This window comes from Apaloderma vittatum, unplaced genomic scaffold (genome assembly GCF_000703405.1).
Source record: "Apaloderma vittatum isolate BGI_N311 unplaced genomic scaffold, ASM70340v1 scaffold7234, whole genome shotgun sequence".
Lineage (NCBI taxonomy): Eukaryota > Metazoa > Chordata > Aves > Trogoniformes > Trogonidae > Apaloderma > Apaloderma vittatum.
Window position 1 is genome coordinate 37,174 of NW_009710872.1, and position 22,983 is coordinate 60,156.

The 22,983-nt window shown below is 38.1% G+C and overlaps 1 protein-coding gene across 1 annotated transcript; it reads right to left on the bottom strand.

The window, feature by feature from the left end:
* Positions 1 to 11,256: 11,256 nt before the first annotated feature.
* On the bottom strand, positions 11,257 to 14,731 carry LOC104272429 (BMP/retinoic acid-inducible neural-specific protein 3-like). Its single transcript, XM_009867418.1, has 3 exons — positions 14,650 to 14,731; positions 13,478 to 13,502; positions 11,257 to 12,723 (listed from the first exon to the last, which is right to left on the bottom strand). The coding sequence occupies exons 1-3, from the start codon at positions 14,729 to 14,731 to the stop codon at positions 11,607 to 11,609; spliced, it is 1,224 nt and encodes a 407-aa protein (XP_009865720.1). The 3' UTR covers positions 11,257 to 11,606.
* Between the last annotated feature and the right edge of the window lie 8,252 nt (positions 14,732 to 22,983).

Below are 22,983 nucleotides of genomic sequence, written 5' to 3' on the forward strand. Positions count from 1 at the left end.
GGATAGGATTTGTGGTCTTCTCATGAGAAGAGATATTTACAGCTAGCAACATTAATACTTGCATGAATAATATGAATACTCATAATACAACTGTTGCAAATGTTAAATATTTAAAGTTCTGTCTCCCTTCATGCAAGAAACACACATGGGAAAATGGAAATTTCTGAAAATTATTAAAATAAAACATTATTATATTCAACTGATTTGAGTAACAACAATATATTTACAGCATCAGTCTCTCAAGATATTCCAAAATATGGCAAGTTTACTGTTCTATCTCAGGTATTTCATCACATATTCTTTAGTAGTGTCTCAAGACAATAGCACCAACTCAAACAAATCAGAACAATAAACCTGTCTTGTACCTTCTAGCGAACCAGAAAAAAATGTGAAAAGTAGAAATAAATGTTCTAAGTACAAGATATACTTGAGAAAACTGGATAAAAAAAATGTATTTCCATTATTATTAAGATTGTCTGCATAGATATAGGATATAATACTTTGTGAAAAAATCACTCATTAAAAGCTAGTACATAATTACATTTGTTACAATAGCCTCTTATTCTATAGATACACTTTATTTTTCTGTAGAACAAACGATTAACCTGTCATAGACAGGGATGATACAGTTTGTTTAGTGCCACACTCGCTGTGAAAAACCTTGGCTGAAACAGTTGTGCTTCTACAGTCATTGAGTTTGTGCTACACATTAACATTGCTGTAAGAAACATTAAGTTATTTGAGTGGGCTGCAGCCACACAGGTACATAAGCTCAGTGTTCCTCTCTTCCTCTCCCCTTTCAACAAAAAAAAGTTAATTATGGCTAAACTACTTCCACCAACAATTTCATATATCGTACATCTAACAGGGATCCTGAGTGCAGAGTGGTCTGTGCCTGGGCTCTTCCCTCCTCACTGCAGCAGCTTAACAGAATTTCCTGTCTACAGCCTCACCTGATGCTTCTTGCCACTGAAAGAAAAGCCTTATAAAGTCTTATAGCAGCCATAATACCTCACAGAAAATATTCTTTTCATATCCACTGATTGCCAACCACCATCTACTTAGTGATTTCAGGCCTTGGAAGTCCTGTTGACTAATACTCTATATCGATTATGAAAAAGAGCTAGCAATGATTATCTTATTTTTTCAGACTGGTTATTTATGTTATGAGGTCTTTGTTAAATACATAATACAAGTTTTATTTTCAGCTTAACAAATATTAACCTTCAATAGATTCATTCAGTTTTATGTTCCTGAAGCCTTTGCACTTACAGTTGAAACACATTTTAACCAGTGAGTTTTCTTCTCTTCTTAGATGCAACCTACACTACAATTTTGATGTACTGATTTGAGAAGGTAATTGGTCTCATGTAAGCATCCTCCTTTGTCCAGATTGTATGATAGTGTGATCTGTACCTACGTGAATGAGTATGGGGAAAAAGAACTAATTTACCCATGTTTAACTTTAAAAGTGCTTTCCCTGATTTTTATTCCTTCCTTCCTTCCTCCCTCCCTCCCTCCCTTCCTCCCTTGCTTCCTAGCTGCCCAAGTGTTTATTCTTTACACCTGAAGTCCTCTCTGATTTTATGACTCACAGTTGTACCGTGTAAGTGAAAAGCCTTAGATGAAATTGTGTTTACGGTTGCAGATTTTGCTGTTTAATCTCTGAAACCTTGAATTCCTTCAATTCGCCAGAGGCTTTAGGTACAACAGCATTCACAATTAGAGGGGAACCTAATCCACTCCTACTTTCTGGCACACCTTCCGACCTGTAGGCAATTTTAAACCTGATGGAAGGCTTCAGTTCTCTGGCTCGTTCTTTGGTATTCATAGTCCTCATAGTAAGACCACCTCAGGGTTTTATGTCTTAAAAATGTATTTGTCTAAGAATGAATGATTGAGCAAAAGTTGACATGGATGACAGTGGTTGAAAAGTATGAATTTAACACCTTCCATTTATCTCAAGTGCCAAATACCTGGAGAAATACATCTTATTAATAACAAGATGCAAGATGTAAAGTATAAGATATAAGATGCAGGATATGATAGATATAGATATTTTATGTATGAGAATTATATATCTTCTATCCCATGTAATTTGCAAATTATCTAATTATCAAATTTTAGGTGGAGGTACACTGTGTAATGCTATGCCTTATTGCATTCAAACAATCTGCCTTGCTGTAGAAATTTTTTTAAGCTCTGTGAGCATGATGCAAAAGACTACAGACGTCTTTGTCACTAGCTGTAGTGTTGAACCTTTTAATATATGGATGCTGTAATTGATAGCAATCTAGAAACCAAAAGAGAAATGTGCTGTACATTACAGATGGGCTTTATGGTCTTTATACACAAATGTATGTATCACATACGTGGTTAAAAGAGATTCCCACTGATATCAAGGGAGTTAACAGCTGAACTCTGCCCAGATTCTTATTTAGCTCTTGTCCAGTTGCAGCTTTTCCAAGCATAACTTATATATATAACTTTTTAGCCATTCTCATAGTCATTAGTTAAGACCAGTACAAATGCACTGCTGACAAAAAGGGCCATATGATGACATGCTAAGCAGGTAAAACTGGGGAAAAAGGAGGAAGGAACGGATGTTCAGAGCGATGGTGTTTGTCTTCCCAAGTCTTTATTACAGGTGATGGAGCCCAGCTCTCCTGGAGATGGCTGAACTGCTGCCTGCCCATGGGACGTGAGGAAGGGATTCCTAGTTTTCTTCACTGGTGTGCATGACGTTTGCTTTGCCCATTAAACTGTCTTTATCTCAACCCATGAGTTTTCTCACTTTTATGCTTCCGATTCTCTTCCCCATCCTGCTGGGGGAGGGGAGGGAGCGAGTGACTGTGGGCCTGAGCTGTCAAGGAAGATTTGACCCACTGTGCTTTTCCCATGGGGTGCAGGAGAAACTCTGCTCTAGTGCCTGGAGCACCTTCTCCCTCTCCTTCTTTCACCTTGATGCTCCCAGGAATGCTTCTCACACTTTCTTCCTTGCTCTCAGTTTATTTTCAAAGTAGTAATATGCTTGAGTTTCATTAACAAATTAAATAGTTGTTCTGTGTGATGCAGATTAGATGCTCCATTGACATAATGATTAAATCTAAGGTTCCATCCTAAATAGCATGAATTATATATGAACTGAGTCAAAAGTGTTGGATATGTTGAATGAAGAATTTACTCTTCTCCAAAACTGGTATCTTCTTCTCAAGGAACCAAAAACATTGTAGCAAGTAAAAAAATTTGAGGATAGAAATAGTTCTTTAGTTGTGAGCTTCCAAGTAAAAACAAAAGCAAAAGCAAAAGGAAACCCAAAACCCAGTAGTAATCAGAGAGACATATTAACATAAATTACATATACTTAGCATAACTACAAAACCAACAAACATATGAACCTAAGAATCAGACTTTAAAAGCATAGGACTGCACTATAAACTTGAGGACTTCAGCTAGTTTACTCATTGGTTTTGATTTTTAACCAGGGAGTATCAGCCACAATATAAGTTGTACTCAGAACAAGGGCAGTGAGAAGATTTGTATCTGCACCAGGAACGGGAAACGTCACATATCAGAAACTTCGATGGTGTTGGAAAACTTCAGATTTTTTCTTTTAGCTTCAGTTTGTTATGGAACATGTCATCTGAAAGACTATTCCCCACTATATTCCTATTATAGTCTCAATTATTTCTAGCCAACCATGAGGACTAGAAACTGTGTGTGTGCATAGTGAAGACTCAAAATGACAGCTTTCCAAGGCCTGGACTTTAAAATCAGGTATCATCAGACTTACGGTAAAATCCTTGAGCTGGCAAAACATCAGTACTTCCTAAATGAGCCATTTAACCTGCCTCCTAACAGGGAGAATCTACATTTTCTAAAGGGATTTTTTAATGTTATTTAAAAAAGAAAAAAAAAAGATAAAATAACTAGTCAAAATGATGATTTGTTTTATTGGTGTGATCTGTTTTTCAAAATATTTATTCCCTTAAATAAACAGCAAGTAAAAATCATCCTCCCTCAAGCCACAAATTAGCTAAAGCATTCATAGATCACTCTTGATCACTCTTGATAATAGGTTTTTCCCACAGAGTCCATTGCACCCAGTGTGCAAAGTGCTGCTCTCTACTCTCAGCTTAATGCATTTAATAAAAGTTAATGAAACATTTGTAAACTTAATGAAGCACTCTGGAAATGAAAAAGAAAAGCAAGCCAATGTTGTAAATGGAACCTAGGCCATCATACTAGTACCACTCGAAAATCTGAAATTATGCTAGCTTTTCATGTGTACTTTGGGGTTAATAGGGTAGACCAGAGTATCATGGAAAAGTAAAAGAATTACTATTTCTTTTATTAGCATTTCTGAAAGCTCCAGTCACATACGGGTATTTACACTGCCTGGCATATTCTGACTTAATTTTCTAGACAAGTAGAAGTGTAACTCTGCAGTGAGACATGGTCAAGGTGGTAATAGGCCACAAACTTAGTAGTGAGTTTGCAAAGCCTTAGCACTTTTGCTCAGTTTAGCTTTAGCAATATTTTTTTTTCCTAGCAGTTAGGTTGTTATGGCTACTTTGGTTTTCTTTTGCTTACCTTTCCATGGTACAAACCAGAGTTATTATATAACTAGTGTTAAGAAGTAGTTATTTAGTGTAGCAGAACACTACTTGACCATCACAATGTTGCGTGGAGGTTTGCCAGCAAAAACCTTGAGGCCTGGGGACATGGGCTGCAGAGGAGAGGAGAGCAGCATGGGGTAATAAGAGATGGGGCACAGGCTTGGCATTGCCAAGTCACCTATAGCCATTAAAAAAACCAAAGATCTGGAGTGGGGTAAAGTTGGGTTAGAAATAATAAAGGGAATAAACCTGAAGTATCTAACCTGCGCAAATTGTAGCACATGCAGCGAATTCATGTATGGAATGAACTTTCACACTAGTGAAGGAAGGTGTATAAGCCTGTTAGAAAACACATGAAAATAATAGAATTTTGAATGTTAACAGAAGCAACTAATAATTCTTATAGGCTGTTTTCCTTGCCCTTTCCTGTGGAGCCATCTGAGCAATGAAGTACTGCTCTGTTTGAAGAAGCCATATATTACAGAAAGATTTTTTTCTGCTGGGTGGAGGAAGAAGACAAATTTCTTTGTTCACATGTTTGTGATTGTGTCTTTTTTACATCAAATCCTTCTAGATATATGCATAAAGATGGAGTATTAATTCTTCTGAAGACAGGTTCAAATTGATAAAATGTAAAAAATTATTAAGTATATAAACACTTTGTATAAAATAAATTATAAAATAATAAGGTTTTCTGCTGTCTTTGATTCCTTGGGAAGGCTGCACTGGCACAGATGAGTCTATATCAAAGTTCTCTAACATACTTCACAGGAACAGGTTTTATGGAGGTTCAGGTTTTGTGCTATAAGGTTTTGAAAGTCAGTGCAATAGGGGTCCTAGCAAGTGGAAGCTGGTCACAAATGCCATCCACTGTATATAACTGATTTTATATGAAGTCTTGCACAGTCATATAGTGTAGCATTACAGTGTGAATTAGTGATATTTTTTCAAGGAGAAAGATCTTATTCTTATCCTAGCGATACTCTCCTGAAGCTGAAGAGGCTTCACTCACAGTGTTTTGCCTCCTGCCTGCTAGCACAGACTTTGGAGAAGCAGATACCCAAGACCTGGTACTTACTTGAGCATTTTCAGATTCAGATTTTGGAGTAACCTCCAAAAGTGTTTGAGCAGAAAGTTTTTCATTCCTGTGAATGTGCAATAAGCTCTCAAATAAGATCAAGTGTGGCACTATAGCTTGCACATTTGGACACTTTATCCTGTATCTTAGTTAAACAGTTTGCAGTTATCTAGGCAAGATATAAAAAGTGCCTATCCCACAGTTTGATCCAGATCTAACAGGCCCGTTTCATGTCATCAAATTTATCCTCATGCTTCCTGACTTGGACATGCACCACTTGATGCCTGCCTAGTTTGGACTGGTGATTTATGAGGCAGGCTGAGCTCCCTGACTTTAATTTGATTTAGGGAAATTTCCCAGAACTTACCAGGGGAAACTCAGTTATAAATCCAAACATCATATTTCATAAGAGGATTTTACACTCTCTCTTAATGTTTTAAAAATATTTCCTTAAGGCTTCACATTATGCTGCAACACACCTTGCTGAATTTCAGTGCATTGACTAAGGAAGCTTCCTGCAGGACTGTGCAGGGTCTAGATGTAGCCCTTCATGACTTCTTACTACTTTGTTTTTCTTAACTTTTAAAAAGTGCTTTTTTTTCCTTCTTCCCTCCCTCCTCCCTGCCCCTTAGTTTCTTACTTACATTGGAAATTTCATAGAATCATAGAATGCATTCTATGGGAAGGAACCTTTAAAGTGAACACCCCTACAGTGAGCAGGGACATCTGCAACTAGATCAGGTTGCTCAGAGCCCCATCAAACCTGACCCCAAAAGTCTCCAGGGATGGGGCCTTCACCACCTCTCTCAGCAACCTGTGCCAGTGTCTCACAACCTTCATAGTAAGGAACTTCTTCCTAATGTCTTACCTAAATCTACCCTGCTCTAGTTTAAAACCATTGCCCCTCATCCTGTCACTACATGCCCTTGTAAGCAGTCCCTCCTCAGCTTTCCTGTAGCCCCCTTCAGGTACTGGAAGGCTGCTGTAAGGTATCCCTAGAGTCTTCTCTTCTCCAGGCTGAACAACCCCAACTCTCTCAGCCTGTCCTTATATGTAACTAATACACTGAATAACTGAAGTGGAGGAGGGGGCTTAATAAAAAAGACACAGAGAAGAAGATTATAATATTAATCATCTTTTGTTGTTCTCTTATGCATGTTTCATGCTTAAATTTTCTTCCCTGGGGAGAGAAAGATGTAAGACACAATTTTGTGTGTTCAAAACTAATTATGGTCAATTTTGTTGTGTTACATTCATGCTAAGTGATTGTACCTAATCTTTGCCTTTCTGGTCTTCTGTTGCATTTATCCCTATTGTATCTAAATGCTCTTAGAGCCAGTTACTCACCTGTGACAAGATCCCAATGGGACTGCAAAGTCTCTCTGTTCTTCCCTGCAGAGGAATCACAGCTTGATACACACACACAGAGCTTTGTTTTAATCCTCTGTTGCTCTTTCCCCTTTCACGTCAGCTAAGAAATGACAAAAAGAAGGATTTTTTTTAAAAGCAGAAAGCTGTTGTAATGTCTTCAAAAGGTGGTTGTGCTCTAGATTAAGCCCTCCCAGGGGAGTGTTATTTTCAGAGCAAAACCACCTGTGTTCCCAGGTGGTTTCAGCTTCTTTTCTGTTGGCTATCTGTTGAAGAGGAGATCACAGGCAGACATACAATGACTGGTGTGGCTGTGCCCAGAGAGCAGACAGTCCTACAATGCCTGTTTTTCCTGGCATTGACATTTAGCTGTATTTCTCTTTCATAAATGTCTGTGTTGGACTAAAATGTGCCATAAAAATGTGTGTTGACAAGAGATGCACCTCACCATCCAAGAAATAATCTGTAGGGAAGGCAAAAAATCGCTTCATTTCTTGGAGGTAAAACCTGTTTCCTTAATCATAATTCACACCTCAATGTGGTTGGTTTGGTGAGTAGAGAAAGAGATAACGCCTCCCTCCTTCACACACCCTCGCTCCCAAAGCAGTGTAATCCGTGGTGTGGCCGCTGCTAAATTTGGGAGTCCAGAAAGCCAAAGACCCCTCTGTCACGTGGATGAGTTGACATTATAAACGCTGTGCCCCAGGGTTATAGCTTGCTTCCTAAGTGATACCTGTATGCAGAAGAACATCATGTTACAACCAGAGTAGATTTCTTGCTTAGAATATGAAGCTGATTGACTAGACCCAAAGTCATATCATCAGAGAATCACAGAACCATTGAGGATGGAAAAGACCTTTAAGATGATTGAATCCAACCACTCAAGTCAGTCACACAGCCCTATGGGCTGCCTGCGCTGTGCACTGGCAGCAGTAACACCGCACCAGCTGTGGTGTCCAGGTCCCTCATGTCACCAATTCTCATGAAAAAGGAGCCGTGACATTTCTTATTACTAAACTCCTACCACACCCAAGGTGATCCTGGTCTCTTGTTTTAACTCCTGTGAGACACAGGGGCTCTCTTGCACTTGTTAAAAACCCTAGTAAAATGGAAGTTTATTAATCTTCATGATCTTTTTAGTATGATTTGTTTCAGCCTTGGTATTCTGAATTGTGTCACCAAGAGGTCTAGGTCACTCTGACAAGTGTAATTCTGGTTTCTAGGCAGTGATAAGGAAGCCCATCGCTATTACAGTTTATTCCTGCAATAGAACTTCCAGGCATTAGTTTGGCTCCCAGCCTTCAGACACAATCTGAATTGTATTTGCTTCGAAAATGGTATTTTGTTTGGAGTTTTGTATCAGATAACACTTGCCTTCCCTTAAGCAGGAAGGTTACTATGTTATAATTAATAACTACCTGTTTATTACAACTGTGGTCACTAGAGTTTGTTCTGAATAATGTTTTAGGTTGTCATGGTACCATTCCATATATTACTATATTTCTGGGTGGGGTTTTTTCAGTTTATAATGGCAGGTAATAACAGCATTGGTGAATGCAAAGGGAAATGAACAGCAAAAACTGCAGAGCTGGGATCTGATGTGCAGCATACACTAAATATTACCTGCAATGTCCATGTGGAAATGAATGCACATACACGTAACCCTAGTTCTTTCCTCCCCCCAGCTGTGTTCATATCTTATTCCAAAATTTTTTTATGGGTCAGGTCCTTGACTGTTTTTACTCATTCAGACTCCTCTTTTTTTTGACATACTCTGAAGTTCTTTTTGAGAACATGGAAAGACTTCAGTTGAAAAAGTATCAAAAGAGAAATACTGTTGGCTCCTGTTCGCAACTTGAGAACCAGATAAATCTAGTGCCTTTTTTTCCCCCACTTTTTTAAATATATTTATCTTTACAGAATCTGGTTTTGGTAAAGCAGAAACCCTCACTATTCCAAGATCCTGCAGGTTTGAAAATCCAAAACTGATCCATTACAGGTCAGATAAGAAAGTTGTATTTCTAATTTGTCACAAAGATACAGAAATTACAGAGGTTTCCACTCCTCCAGTCAAATACGCCTAATGTGTTGTACACTAATTAAATAATGTCTCGCCGAAACCTCTTTTTATTTGTACATTCTAGTATGTACATATTTGGACATAGCAAAGAACTTTCCATCTTGGCAGAGAAAAGTATTAAAAAAACCCACAACAAAAACCAAACCAGAAAGAAAAAATAGCCATTAAGAAATTATTTTAGGAAGGAGTCTTAAAGAGGGGAAAAAACCCCTCAGATCATTTACCATGATATATCAGTATTTTTCCCTAGGAAAGGGAAAACATAAGCAAATGCCTTATTCATCATTACCCCACATTTCTATTGTACAGGAGTTTTTTTCTCTTTGTTAATTTTATAACATTGTAGTAATTTGTTTGTTCAAAAATACTGCATAAGTTAGTGAATGTTAAAATCAAGCTAATTCTGCAATTATTTATAGTCACCAAAAACATACTTAAGGAAAGACTTGGAGATGAAAACAGGAACAGGACGAATCTTAACTGAGAGGGTTTTACCAATCCAAGAGTAAGGCAAAATTTTAACATATAGAAGAGAGGCTGAGATAGATTATTTATTAGCAAAAGACAGCTGTAAGTAGAAAAGAAAGAGGAATTCATATAGAGATTGATTACAAGACAAAAATATAATTTTAGTTCTGGGAGGTTTCCTAGTATAGAAGGTCTGAGGAGTTATCTGAGTGTGTGGTGGTGAAATAGTAATCCTTATAAGAATTTGGTGAAATCAGAAGACTCAGGAATCACTTGGCAGTAGGCTTTATGAAGTGTTTCTAGCTTTGCTTTTTTTTTTATTTTGCTTACATATACAGCTGAAGCAGAGCATTTCTTATACTGCTGTGGTCTAGCTAGAAACGGAGTGAGGAGTGTACTTTAAATTTAGATTAGGCTACAATTCAGAACTGAATTGTAATATGTCTAAATTGAAATTAATAAAATCAAATTTAATTGAAATTAATTGAAGTCTAGTTGAACTAAAATTGCATGGGAATTATGTTTAGATTTTTTTCTTTCTGTGCTTGCACATAAAATGGTAGTTTTATATGTAATCCTCTCCCACTTTATAAAGCAATTTGGCTTTTACATTAATGACATAGATTCAGACGTAATGTAAAAAGGTGTTACGAAAAGACTTTGTATCAACTTTCTTCACTCTACCCTGTGTTTGCTAATAACGACTTCTGACAGCCATTTGTTCTATTCTCTTTCATGAGGTAGAAAAACCTTCTTGAGCATTCCAAGTTCTGTGGTCATAGATGTATTTTTTCTGCTGGAATGTGTAAAATACCAAAGAACCTAATTCTGATTCAGAGTGATGCACATTTAATTAATTTCATCAATTGATAATGACATATTTATTTGCACTTTCAGCTTTACACACTAGATTTCAATAATTGTCACGTATATGTAAAAGGGTATATTATCTTAAACTGAAAAATCTTGAACTAAAAGGATATTACCTGTATTAATGAAAAAATATCCACATACTAAACAGTCGCATTGTCAGTGAAGTTTTTTAAATTAATTTGAATCTAATCAGCATGGATGGTATTAAATTAAGTAGTTTAAACCAGAACATTCTAGATAAACATAGTGTGTGTATTTGGGAGGAGGTAATGCATATATGTGCTTAATTTTTTCTATAAATATGCAAAGCAAAGGATTAGGGAGACCTTCAAAAAGCTCTTTGTCTGGAAAAGGTTTTTTCTTTTGTAATGTGAGCAATATCAGTTGCGAAGACAAACTCTCACCTGCCTCCTCTTGGGCTAATGCAATCTTCCACTACTGGGTATCTTACAGCAATAACCTCCTGTCCATCCTAAGCCACTCAATATTATCACTCAGGGTCTCTGCGTGCCACGTGAAGCCCCCTGACAAGGCTATGCCTTAAGAAAACTTCAGGTGGAGTAGGCTGTCACTTCAGGTCAGCACAAACATTTAGATCTACATCCTAAAAGTACAATATTCTATGGCTCTGACTTTTCTACAGTTTCCATTAAAATGTTAAGTCCCTATCTTCTCTTTTCCTACACCTCCTATGTTTAAACATACACAAAAGTATACCAAAGTTACTACTTTTGTGTAAGAAAAAAGAATCCCACAGCATTTCTTTTTAATAACTGTTCAGCTACAAAACTTTATTGGTATCCTTCTATGTTCCCTCTAGAGGATGTAATGCACAAAAGCATTGCCACGTAACATATAAAATTACAAATGAAATTTATTGTAAAAAGTAGAATGTCTTCTAGACTGGTGTCAGTATTTATTTCATTCATAAACCAAAACTGCAGGTATAATATATTCATTGTCAGCAAGTTCATGTGTGTAAATTGCCATCCAACAGTATTGACTGATATAAGACAGATATTGAAAAGACAATTTAAATTTACTCTTCCAAACATAAACTGTTCCACAAAAGCACTGTAAAAACTCCTTCAAGGTTTTGTGTTGTGCTTCACATTTATGGTTAACTACATAATTTGGTTGTGTCATAATCCACTGTGTTTGGCAATTTGGCATTAAAGGCCTGCAAAGCAGACTGAATCCTCACCACTTCACTGGTAGACAGTTTGAGTCTATGACGGAGCAAGCAAGAGAAGAGGTCTAGCCGACGTTGACCGGGTGGAGAGAGTTTATTTACACGATCCCGTATCTCTAACAACTGCAAAAGTGCTGAGTCCTGTGATCCCTGAGTGTAGGGGTAGTCCAGCTGCAAAATCAAGTCTCGAATTGCTTCTGGGTCGAAGTGCATGCTGTAGCCAAACACTTGGATGTTATTGATTTTCATGTAGCCCAGATTTCTTGAGGGATCAATAAATTCCAGGGGTTCATAGTAGATGCTCTCGTTGCCATTTGGACCGCTTGACTTTATTCGACTCCTCAAATAGATGTGTACGGTTTCAAAAAATGTCTTCCACTTGTTGCCCAGAGTCAGCGTCCAGTTATAACACTGAAGGGGCAGGTCCAGCTTAGTCCGTTCCCAGTCTGGGAAATTATTTTCATTCACAGGCATAAACCAGCTCTCAGAGTGGCTGCCCCCAAAAGGGTTGACGTAAACAGCGAGGACGGGCTCTAAGGTGCTGTTTTTAGTTAGGCAAATTTGAAGAGAGAGGCCCAGTATCATGTGGACCAGGCTAGATTTGTATTTGTTACTCTTAAGAGTAAGGAGCATCCGCTTGCGCCAAGATGGATCAAACCAGCTGTTGAGGCGCATGTCATTGCTGATGAAAATGGCATGGACCTCGATTCTCCGGTCTGTCTTCTGCAACAGATACTTCATTTCCAGGTCCTGAAGGTCAGTCTCGAACCCGATGTAGTGCTCCGTCGACTCAGCCACTTCGGGCTTGCAAAGCCCTTGGCTCAGCATGTAGCCAGGGTTGCAGCTCCCGCAGCGGGTGCGGTTGTCCGGAGCACAGCTCAGGCATGATGAGCCATCTCCCACCGTGCAGGGCAGGAACCCATGGCAGGCAACCTGGTCATTGGGGCAGGTGCACGTGTGAGTCTCTTCGGAAAAGCTTCCCAGGAGGCCGTTTTCATTGCAGTAGAGAAAGGACTGGATGCGGTTGAGCCAGTAGTTAGAAGATCTGCAATGTTAAAATAACTTATTTTAACACAAAGAGAGACCTGCACATGATAAACACAACCTTTTTATGGTTTCTCAGAAAGAGAAAAATAAAGCTGTTTTTAGTAGCAGATTAAGGCACTAAAGTCAGACAACAGCATCTGCTGTCAGATAAGTACTTGTATAAATTGCCTTTTAACAATGCAAAATCACAAAAGAAAAGTTTCCTTATAAACTTGCAGGCACAACAGGAACATTTGGTTCAGGTATTTGCTCTCTCTGTGTCTCTGTCAAGGAAGCCTGACAAAGAGACATTTTGCTGTAATTGTCTTCAGATTGTCATCATGAAATCCTATGCAGCTGAGATAATTTCTCCTTGAACTGTTTGATCAGGGAGATGCTTTGTATGTATCTAAGTGTGTATAACCTTGAATCATCTCTCTGCTTCATGGAGAAGATTTTTGTAAGTTGCAAGCTTCCTTGTTACTGGCTGCAGCTGCTTTGATTTACGGAACAGTAAGCCAAAATATTTTCCTGGAATAGCAAATAGGACCCTGCACCTCACTAAACTAGACTCAGTCTTAACCCTCCAGATGACTTCCACAGAACAACAATATCCCTTTGGGAAGCCATGCATCAGCACGCTGTGTCTACTTTTCATCTTTGGAAACGAAATTAAAAAATCGCTTCAATGTTCTTCTCATCTTGTCCCAGTTTCACTAGAAGCAACAGTTAATGTCCTAGCTCGCACTGGGAAAACAGATACTGAAACCAACAGTTTAGGCTGAGGAGGCACAGTTGCTAGAAAAAACACAGTGGGAACAACAGAATTACATGGAAACAGTCAATAACCTGTATTTTTCAGTTCTACCAATCCTAGTAATGCATAGTTTAAAGAACTTGTTTTGGTTGCTGTAGAGTCAGCTCTATTGTTGCCATGTGAATGATGATGGCTGATTGTTTCTTCCCTTTTCATTGAATCATTTCAAAGACACAATGGAAGAAATTCATTTACTGCTGACTTATTCTTTAAGTCACATCTGAATTTGTCTCAAGCACTGTATAGTTCAAAAGGCTTCTTTTTGTTATTTCTTTCTGACTATAAAATAAATGCTAAAAAAATCTGTAGTGTTTCAAAGTCTGATTATTTAGAAACATGAAAATAAAGATCAGTAAAATGACCTCATTGTATACTCTAGTGATTTTGTTTAAATTTATTTCACTTTTTTGGAGCAGTAATATAGGTTGTTTTGGGTTAGTTTTTTTGTATACATATAGTCTATTAGTATTTTCTAGAAGTATAAGAAAATACAGTAACATCCATGAAATGAATGCCTTAACACCATTCTTTGTGCTTATCTGAAAGTCAGCATTAAGCAAAAAATATGTTGCCAGGCTTATTTCTTCATTTCCTGATTAAAAATTATAATATCCGTTCTTTAAGCAAGGTCAATATAAAAGTTACTCCAAACCCAAACAGACCGTCACAGCTCCTGCTTTCCTGGGTAGGAGGGGATGATCCTGCAGACTTTGTCTGGGTTGTTCTGACTGCAGCCTGTACCTGCCGAGCTGGCCCTGGCACCTCACTGGAGCTGCACTTCAGGTGTCTTATGACCCTCCTTCCCATTACAGGATGAATTTTTCAGCCACTCTATGTCACACAGGACCTGTCTTCTCGCTATTAGCCCTGTGAAGCATCACAGCAATCAAAACAGAGACGATCCTTGTCCAAAGGGGTGAAACTAACCTGGCAAAGGTCTCTCGTTACAGCTTTTTCCTAACTTATTATGGAGCTCTGTGCTTATTTAAGAACTGATACTGAGTTCCAAAAGCTGTCGGATGTAAGATATATAAGTCTGGGGTTTTTCACTTACCTTTAGATCTTTGGGTTATGCCTTTTGCTTCCCAACAGCCTTCATAAATTTGTTACTTTATTTTGACTTGTTACTTTGTACAGGTATCTGGGCAGGTTTCAAAAATATATCATTTGGATCTTCATCTCCAAGTTTTTGGCTTGTACTGTTACGCATGACTACTACCACATGACTACTGTGTCAAGGTTAAGCACGTTCAACAGCTGTTATAGATGAGGTTTGGAAATGTGAATTTTAACATTGTCTTCCACTTCTTTTGTGAACAGATGCCCATACCTTCAAAAGGTTTTGTTATATATTAACGGTACATTTCCAGAAAAAATCAGCTTGCATAGACACAGCTTACAGCTGTGGTTCTGAATTCATCTCAGTAGAGGATAAACATTTGAAAATCTATTGTAAAGATTTTCTATGTATCACAAAGTGTTCTCCATGGAGACTAAATCTGCTTGGCTCTCTCACATGAAACATCAGTTGTGCTACACGGTTTGTATCATCAAAAGATAGATTTGCATGTTATGTTCTAGACAGAAATAAGGTAATGGTGCCTCAGCTCCAAAGCCAGAGCTACACAACTATGTTAATTTTTCAGCAGAGGTTTTGGGAAAAAAAAAAGAGATTTCTCCTCCTGTGGACACACATGAGCATGGTTAGACGGGACAAGTATCTGGCACGCTGGGTGTGCCAGGCAAAGAGAGAGGGGGAGACCGCAGCGTTACCATGGATTGATGAAGACAAGAGATCTGGGAAAGAAGGGAAAGAATTATCTCAGTCTGTGCAGGTGATGGAAAGAGGGAGATCTGGTGAGGAAGACAGCACTGTTGGAAGAAGAGAATTTTCTGTTGTTGTAATAAACCAACTTAAACCAGAAAAATTGACTTCCTGGCAAGGGCTGATGTAGGTTGAGTTACTCACTTCTCCAGCCACGTGGACTTGAAAACATCTTTTTCCTTTATTAATGATCTAATCTACTGTTTCCATTATTATAAGAAAGAAAATCTTCAATGTCACTGTTTTGTTCTTTTTATTTTTAATGAGCCTAACTTCCTTCTTTTTTTGTTAAGGGATAGAAGAAGCAGTCTAAAAGTCTGCATGAAATATAGCTACACAGTTCAGTAAGTTTCCTTTCTAAAACTTAGTTATTGTTTTATAACTTGGTATTTAGCTTTTTAAAACAACCATATCTTTAGTGATTAGTGGTTGAAAGGAGATCAAGAACTTTAGAGTGAAAAGAGTTTTCTCCTTATTCCAAATAAAGTTCAAAACAATAACCTTCTAATATTTGCACTTTATTTTGCTTAATTTTTTATCTGTTTTTATCCAGAGACATTTCAGGACATTGAATTTACACTTGTTTTTCTTTGATCAGTTTCAAACATAATCTATTTATTTTTTAAATAAAATCAACTACCTTTCTTGACTGCTTTGTTTAAATGTCATTAAGGAATACTGTTACTCTGTAAATTTATTGCTTTTACTCAAGTAAATTAAGGAAATTGAGTGAAAGTACATAAAATAGGAATACCTACTTTATTTAAGCCACTCATCCTTAATTAGATAAATTCACACTGGAATGTCATCCTGAAAGCTTTCTTTTTCACCTGCAAATAACAGATCATTTAAAATTCTGGACCCTGCAGACAAGGGGAAGGGCTTGGTAAGAAGCTAGTGCCTCCCCGAGGTCAACACCTGGTGGAACAGCTGGCACAGCCCAGATAGGCAGGGCTTGGGCTTGTACAGCTACAGATCCTCTTTGCGGATGCATGGCAGCTGGGGAGAGCGGTTTTGAGAGAAAAGAATGGGTGACATCTCAGGCGACAGACTTGCTGACCCTGAGAGAAAGGCTTCAGGCAATGTTAGCTTTTGGCACTCCATACAAAGGAGTACTTTGAACTAAAACTCTGCTATTGAGTGAGCAATATGCTGCTCAGGATCTTTAGGGCTAGGATAATAGCAGAGGCCAGCAATAGGGAGACCATGCTCAGAATCTCCCGTAAACTAGCAGATCAAGAAAAGGAAGTGGATGAAACCTTACCTAACCGACTGGTAGAAGCAACATGACCACAGGTCCTGACCTTCATGGGGGACTTCAACAGTTCCAACAGCATTAATAGTGGAGTAACATGACAGGACACGAACAATGTAAGAGAGTAATGAACTGCATTGAGAACAAATATTTTTACGTAGATGTTGAGGGAGCTGAGTAGAAGAGGTGCTCTGCTGGAGCTGCTACTCATACACAGGAAAGAACTGGCTGAGAATGTGAAAGCTGATGTCAGTCTTGGCTGCACCAACTGCAGGGATAGTCAAGTCAAAAACCCTGGAGAAAATCAGGGAGGTGAGTAACAGAATGCTGGTCCTGGTCTTCAGGAGAGCAACCTTTTTCTGAGAATTAGTTCAGGGAATTAGTAGATTGGGTAGCAGGTGAGGCCTCCCTAAAAGGTAAAACAGCCCAGGAGATGTGGTTGGTCTTCAGGAATTATGTCCTTATAGTACAGCAGTCCGTTTGGATGTACAGGAAGTTGAACAGAATATACCATTTCTGATCCTTTTCTTTCATTATTCACCATTTCACATATTCAAGATCCATTCCTTTGTCTGATGCCAGAAAGAAAAGTGCTTATTAACTGTTATAGAACATCATTGTATTTTCCAACCATTTTCTTTTTTTTTCAAAGTTGGATTGATACATGAGAAAAACTCCTGTTTCCTTTGATACAGACAGAATCTGAATTTCTGACTTTAAGCTCCTCAAGTCCACATTAAATAAGAGGCTTTGCTCAAAATTTAGTATGCTTTTATTCTTCAGGTGTAATAAATTCTTGGTACTTAATTCCCCACCACATTGTTCTCTACACATTCCCAGTGTTCTTTTGCCTTTAATCAGTTTAATCATTTATAACCTCATTGTGTTAATGGGTGTCTAGTAACAAGGGCTGCTTATCTTGAGCCGTTGTTTCTTGTTTACAAAAGTTAATAAATCAATTAAGACAGTTAGCTTCTGAGGCAGGGTAGAAGGAACTCTCCAATTACTCTTTTAATGACACTGCAAATGTTATTATTTGATTTCTAAAATTGTATTTTCTGGCCTGATGTGATAGTTTTCCAAACATTGAGATATAGAACTTCTGACTTCCACACCTAGTGAAACTAGCAAGAATCCTCCTAGTTATCTGAGTTACAAGAGAAGTGCTAAGTCCAGGATGGAATTTGTATGAAAACATAAATATTACTGCCTGTTCTGTTAGTTGAATATCTGCTGTCTTTACAGAAAACAGATCATCAAACCTCTGCTCTGACTTACTGAACAGACTTATTGAACTTACTCTGATGGAGAATGCTGAGCTAGATAATCCATATAAATCGCATACTCTTACCCTTTAGTTAAGGCCCCTAAGATGGCTTTCCACTGTTCTGAGGTTTTAATTCAGCTTCGTCTGCAAGGAGGTTCTAGTCATTGCAACCATATCTCTTGTGTGGATGAACGTGTCCCTCCATCCCTGTTTAATTTTTTTTATTATGTACAGCAGTATGAATATATTCATGTGGGACAATATTTGACAAATTTTCTCAGTTCTTGAAATGTACTGGGAAACAGACTTTTAACTAATTATAGTTTAATAGTAGCTGCAGCTTCACCTTCTTACACTCAACCCTTTTCTTACTATGCTGCAAGAAGACCAGGCTACTGTTGCTGGATAATGAGATTCTCTGTGGGTGAACCTTCTGTTGCATAGCATGCACTAAGCAGTGGACTACCATATCTTCATCTAGAATACTTACAGGGTAAAGAAAGCCTCACATATAATCTCACATTTACACAAACATGATAAAAAGTAGGATAATCCTGTGGAAGTTAATGTATCAGTTAACATTAGACATGTTTTTGATGAGAATGGTCTTAACGAGAAATATAAATCTTAGTGGCTTTGGTAGGTGGAATAATTTTACGTGAAGTTGCATTACATTACCTTTTTATGAAATGCTCTCCAATTCCTGATTCTAAAGTGTATTTAAAATATTTTGTAAACTGGTTTTCTTTGCTATGAAATAACTTTACTTACAAAAATAATTATTATTATTTGAATAACAGCAGTTGCAAGTTTAATCCAAAATGTGCTTACTCTTGTTCAATACACTGTAACATTAAATGTAAGAACAAAGCAGTATGGTCACCCTATATAATAGCTGTAGCGAATATTTAATCATGATATGACACTTTTACCTCCTTCTCTGCCTCACTAAGTGCTTAACATCTGTTGTACATCAGATAGCTCAGTAGCAGATGATGAGTACTTAGTGAGGCAGATGCTAAGTAAAAAAATGAAGACAATTTAACAAGAAGTGTATAGGCAGTGAAATACCCATTACCTGTTTTTCCCTCCTTTAGAGGCTGAGTCCAGTATAAATCTGTAAGACAGCAACACCAAGTGCACTTACAGGCATCTCTAAAATGTCCTACTCTTGATCTTGTGGGTTCACCTCTTGGGAAGGCCAGTTAAGACTCAAGCAATTTGTTTCTGTGCTGTGATTCATAACAAGAACATTAATTGCTACTAAATTTGATAATGGTCTCTACATGAAGGCATTTTTTCTTTGGGGAATCAGAGTAAAACTACTGACTGTGCAGTCACCAGAAGGCCAGTGAATGATGACAAGAATGTGTGGGCTTAGTTTATGCAGCCTCACAAAATGGAAGCAGAGCTATAACCACAGCTCAAAACCATGTGAAAGCATTTCACTAGAGCTCGTGTTACCGGTACGTCAGGGGGACTCCCAACGGCAGCTGCAGGTCCTGCTCAAGGAGATAATGAACAGGACCAGGGCCACTGGCCCCGGCTCACATCTTACAGTGCTACAGGCTTGAGGAGTGGCTGGAAAGCTGCCCAGAAGAAAACGACCTGGGAATGTTGGTGGACAGCCAGCTGAACATGAGCCAGCAGTGTGCCCAGGTGGCCAAAAAGACCAAGAGTGTCTCTTCTCCTAAGTAACAAGTGATAGGACAAAAGTAAATGGCCTCAAGTTGCTCCAGGGGAGGTTTAGATTGGACAGTAGGAAAATTTTTTTCACTAAAGGTGTTGTTAACCCCTGACACAGGCTTTCCAAGGACACGATGGAGTCACCATCCCTGGATGTGTTTAAAAGACATACAGATGTGGCATTTAAGGACATGGTTAGTGCTGAATTAAGGGTTGGACTTGATGATCTTAAGGGTCTTTTTTAACCTAAGCTATTCTATGACTCTACGATTCTAACCCCACAGCTGGCTCCACCTGAGTCAGACACTTTAAAGGTGATAGAAATATCTCAGCTGGCTATTATGGACTATGGTGGAAACAAGGTAAGCACATTGTGAAGTGGAGAAGGAATATGGCACTTTTCTAAATGTATATGAAGGAAATCAGAGCCTCTGCCTAGGGGGAGGTCTTTGCTAAAAAAAACCCTGTGAGCAAACACTGAAAGAATATTAATCACCTGTGAAATTTTTATGGAAATATTGTTTCCACATGCTAAAATTGCTTCCAGCATAGATGTGGCAGGAGTAGCTAAAGAAAGTGAACTCGGTGTGAGACTCCTCCATGGTGGCTGTGCTACAGGAAAGGGACTGGACGAACCAGAAAGGTGATTCTGGACTTATGTTGCTGGGATTAATAACAACCTAAACTAAACTTACATTGATTTATGTAAGTAAAATACTTCGTTCTCATCTGCTAATCACATTCAAGGAGAATTTTTGCAGGTCCTCCAGCCCTTGTGCTTCCATTCTGCAGCTGTTGCTTTAGTGCCCCCCCTCCTTCTTAAGGCCGATGATCTATATTTTAAAACCAATAAAGCATGTCACTTTTAAATTTCAGATAGTTTCTGTATTACGGGAAGTACAGAAATTAAGCCCATATATTAAATGATGTAAACCTGTTGCACCTCAAAACCCAATTGCTGTGAGTTACATGATATTCCAGAAGCATTTTATTCAAAACAGGAATAAAATAGAAAGTTCAGAGACTAGAGAGAATTTCTGAGCTGGAAGATTTCAAAGATTTTGTAGGATAATTAAAAATCATGTGAAAGAGTAATTGGTAGGGTGGTTCTAACCGTTCTAAAAATGCCAAAAAAAAAAGTGCTGGCAAGTATCCAAAGTTTTAGTCGTGGTAAGGGGCAAATTTGGATATAGAAAGAAACTTTTGTGCCAGAAAAATCAGTCAGCAATTGTATGATTTTCTGGAATTAAACTGCATCACTACAGGTAAAATCATACTCTCATTAGCAGCTAGCAGCAGAAAGGCAAGTTCATATCTGTGAAACTGATATAAGACCATTATAGTTTCGTCTTTTCCTACTGATTTTGAGACAATTTCTCGATTCCTATTTTTAGCATCCTTATTGCCAGATACAAATGAAATTAAAAATAAAGCTGCTTCTGTTCCTGCAAAATTTGTATAGCTATAATTACAGAGGTAGAGAAAATCTGGATTCTATTCCTGGCTCCTTTGTAATCTTTCTATATGACCGTGACTATGGACAAGTCACTTGCTCTTTTCCTTTGATAATGATCTTAATTTTCTTCCCACTGCCTATTTAGATTATACATGTCTTTGCCTCTAAATGCAACTGTAATATAAACAGCAAAAATATGTCATTTTTTACCACTACGTAGAATCAGAAGTATTGCACCAAAGCAAGAATCTTCCAGTAAAGAGTAATGATTCTAATTAAAGAATACAAAACTCAATTCTGTATTCATACCTCACTTCTCATGATATTAAACAAAATAAAATAAAATAAAATAGTATTCTGAGACCCATGTACTTTATTTTCTCTCAAGTTATATGATAACTGAAAATAACTTAAAATAACTATAATTTTGAGCAAAGCCAGTCTCAGGGGCTGCAATGAAATCAAGGGAACAAGGGTCATGATTGCATTCAGGGAATGATGATGATTGTAATGAATGGAAATTAACTGTAAAGTGAGATAAATTTAAATTTTTTAGTGAGAACAGAGAAATGATGACAGGTTTTCCACATAAAGGAAGCAGCTCAAGACTGACCTTAAGTTAAAGGAAGAAAAAAAAAAGACCTATGCTGAACCATTGTAGTGTAACTTGCTGGTAACAACCCAAAAAATCAGAGAAACGGTGTGTACTGTACACTTATGACAAGCTGTTAAAATGAACTCCTCTTATTGGAGGTTTTTCATGTGGAATTTTTAACAACAAATGCAAGCAGCTTGCTTATATCAGGAGAGTTACCTGGAAGAAGATTTAACTCATACAAAATTGTGCAACTCCTGGAGTTAAGTATGTTTGCACTTTTAACTAGTTAAGTTCAGAAAGGATGGTTAAACTTTAGGATTGTAAATCAGGTCATGAAACATGAAGAATTTTATAGTTATAGCTTTAAAATAGTTAATTACTGGAGTACTAGTACTACCAAGGTGTCCCAAAAAAGGATTCCATCTATTCTTCTCCACACTTTATAAATGCTATTGTAGTGTTGTGTTTATAATAAAAGTCATAACAGAAAAATCCTGAAGCCATCATCCATATGGAAAATGCCAAGCTGCCTCAAGAGTCTGCCTTGAAGAGTTCCCAATCTAAGTGCAAAACAGACGAAACTGATAAAAATAGGATGCAGGATGTGGTCACAAATGGAGATGGGTAACTGCAGAGTCACTAACTTAAGAAAAAGTCTGCATCTTCAACAGTCCCTCTGTCCCGCAGAGGATTTCCTGGTGTGCATGGTGAAAATCACTGAATAACGAGGAATGGCCACAAAAGCATCCCTAATGCCCTCAGGCCAACACATCGTGCATTACTTCTCCTGTTTCTCCAATGCACAATCTGCCTGCATGAGGTTTGGAGGTAGCTTTTACATGGATTTTGGCGCTTAAGGTGACTTATCATATTAAAGGAGCACTTAGAGGGACACGGAGATTTTAGCTGGATCTTTTTCAGCCTGCTTACTACGGCACTTTCCTCCACCACATTAATGCCTTTTCCTTCCCCTACAGCCACTACCGCTTTGCCATGCTTTTGATTGTCAGCAAAGGTAAGCAGGCTTGACACTGGGCAAGCAAGCAGGGCTCCAACACAAACCCTCTCACCTTGATGAGTAATTGCATTGCCCCTGCAACACCATCAGTCTCTGCTGGCGAATGCACTGGGAAGCCCAAATCCAGATGTAATCCAGTGTTTCTTCCAGGTCTGCTTACAGCTAGAACTGACGTCATCAGGAAGTTAAAGAAAAATTGACTGTGCTCAACTGTTTCTTATTTGTTTGATTTTGAGGTTAACTCTTAAGAGCTGAACACTCACAGAAAGTCAAATTCTATGTGGTGTAAGGAGTGCAAACTAATGTTACCTTTTATCTGGCAGGAGTTTTAAAATCAATGCCATTTACTACAATGTA

What these genes read in the sequence shown, in the direction of transcription:
- LOC104272429 (XM_009867418.1), bottom strand. Translation starts at nt 14,731, where the DNA reads ATGCGTAACAGTACAAGCCAAAAACTTGGAGATGAAGATCCAAATGAT. An exon ending in TGCCCAGATACCTGTACAAA is followed by an intron (nt 13,503 to 14,649) that starts GTAACAAGTCAA and finishes TGTTTTTTCTAG; the next exon opens with CAACTGTGCCTCCTCAGCCT. An exon ending in GTGCCTCCTCAGCCTAAACT is followed by an intron (nt 12,724 to 13,477) that starts GTTGGTTTCAGT and finishes TTAACATTGCAG; the next exon opens with ATCTTCTAACTACTGGCTCA.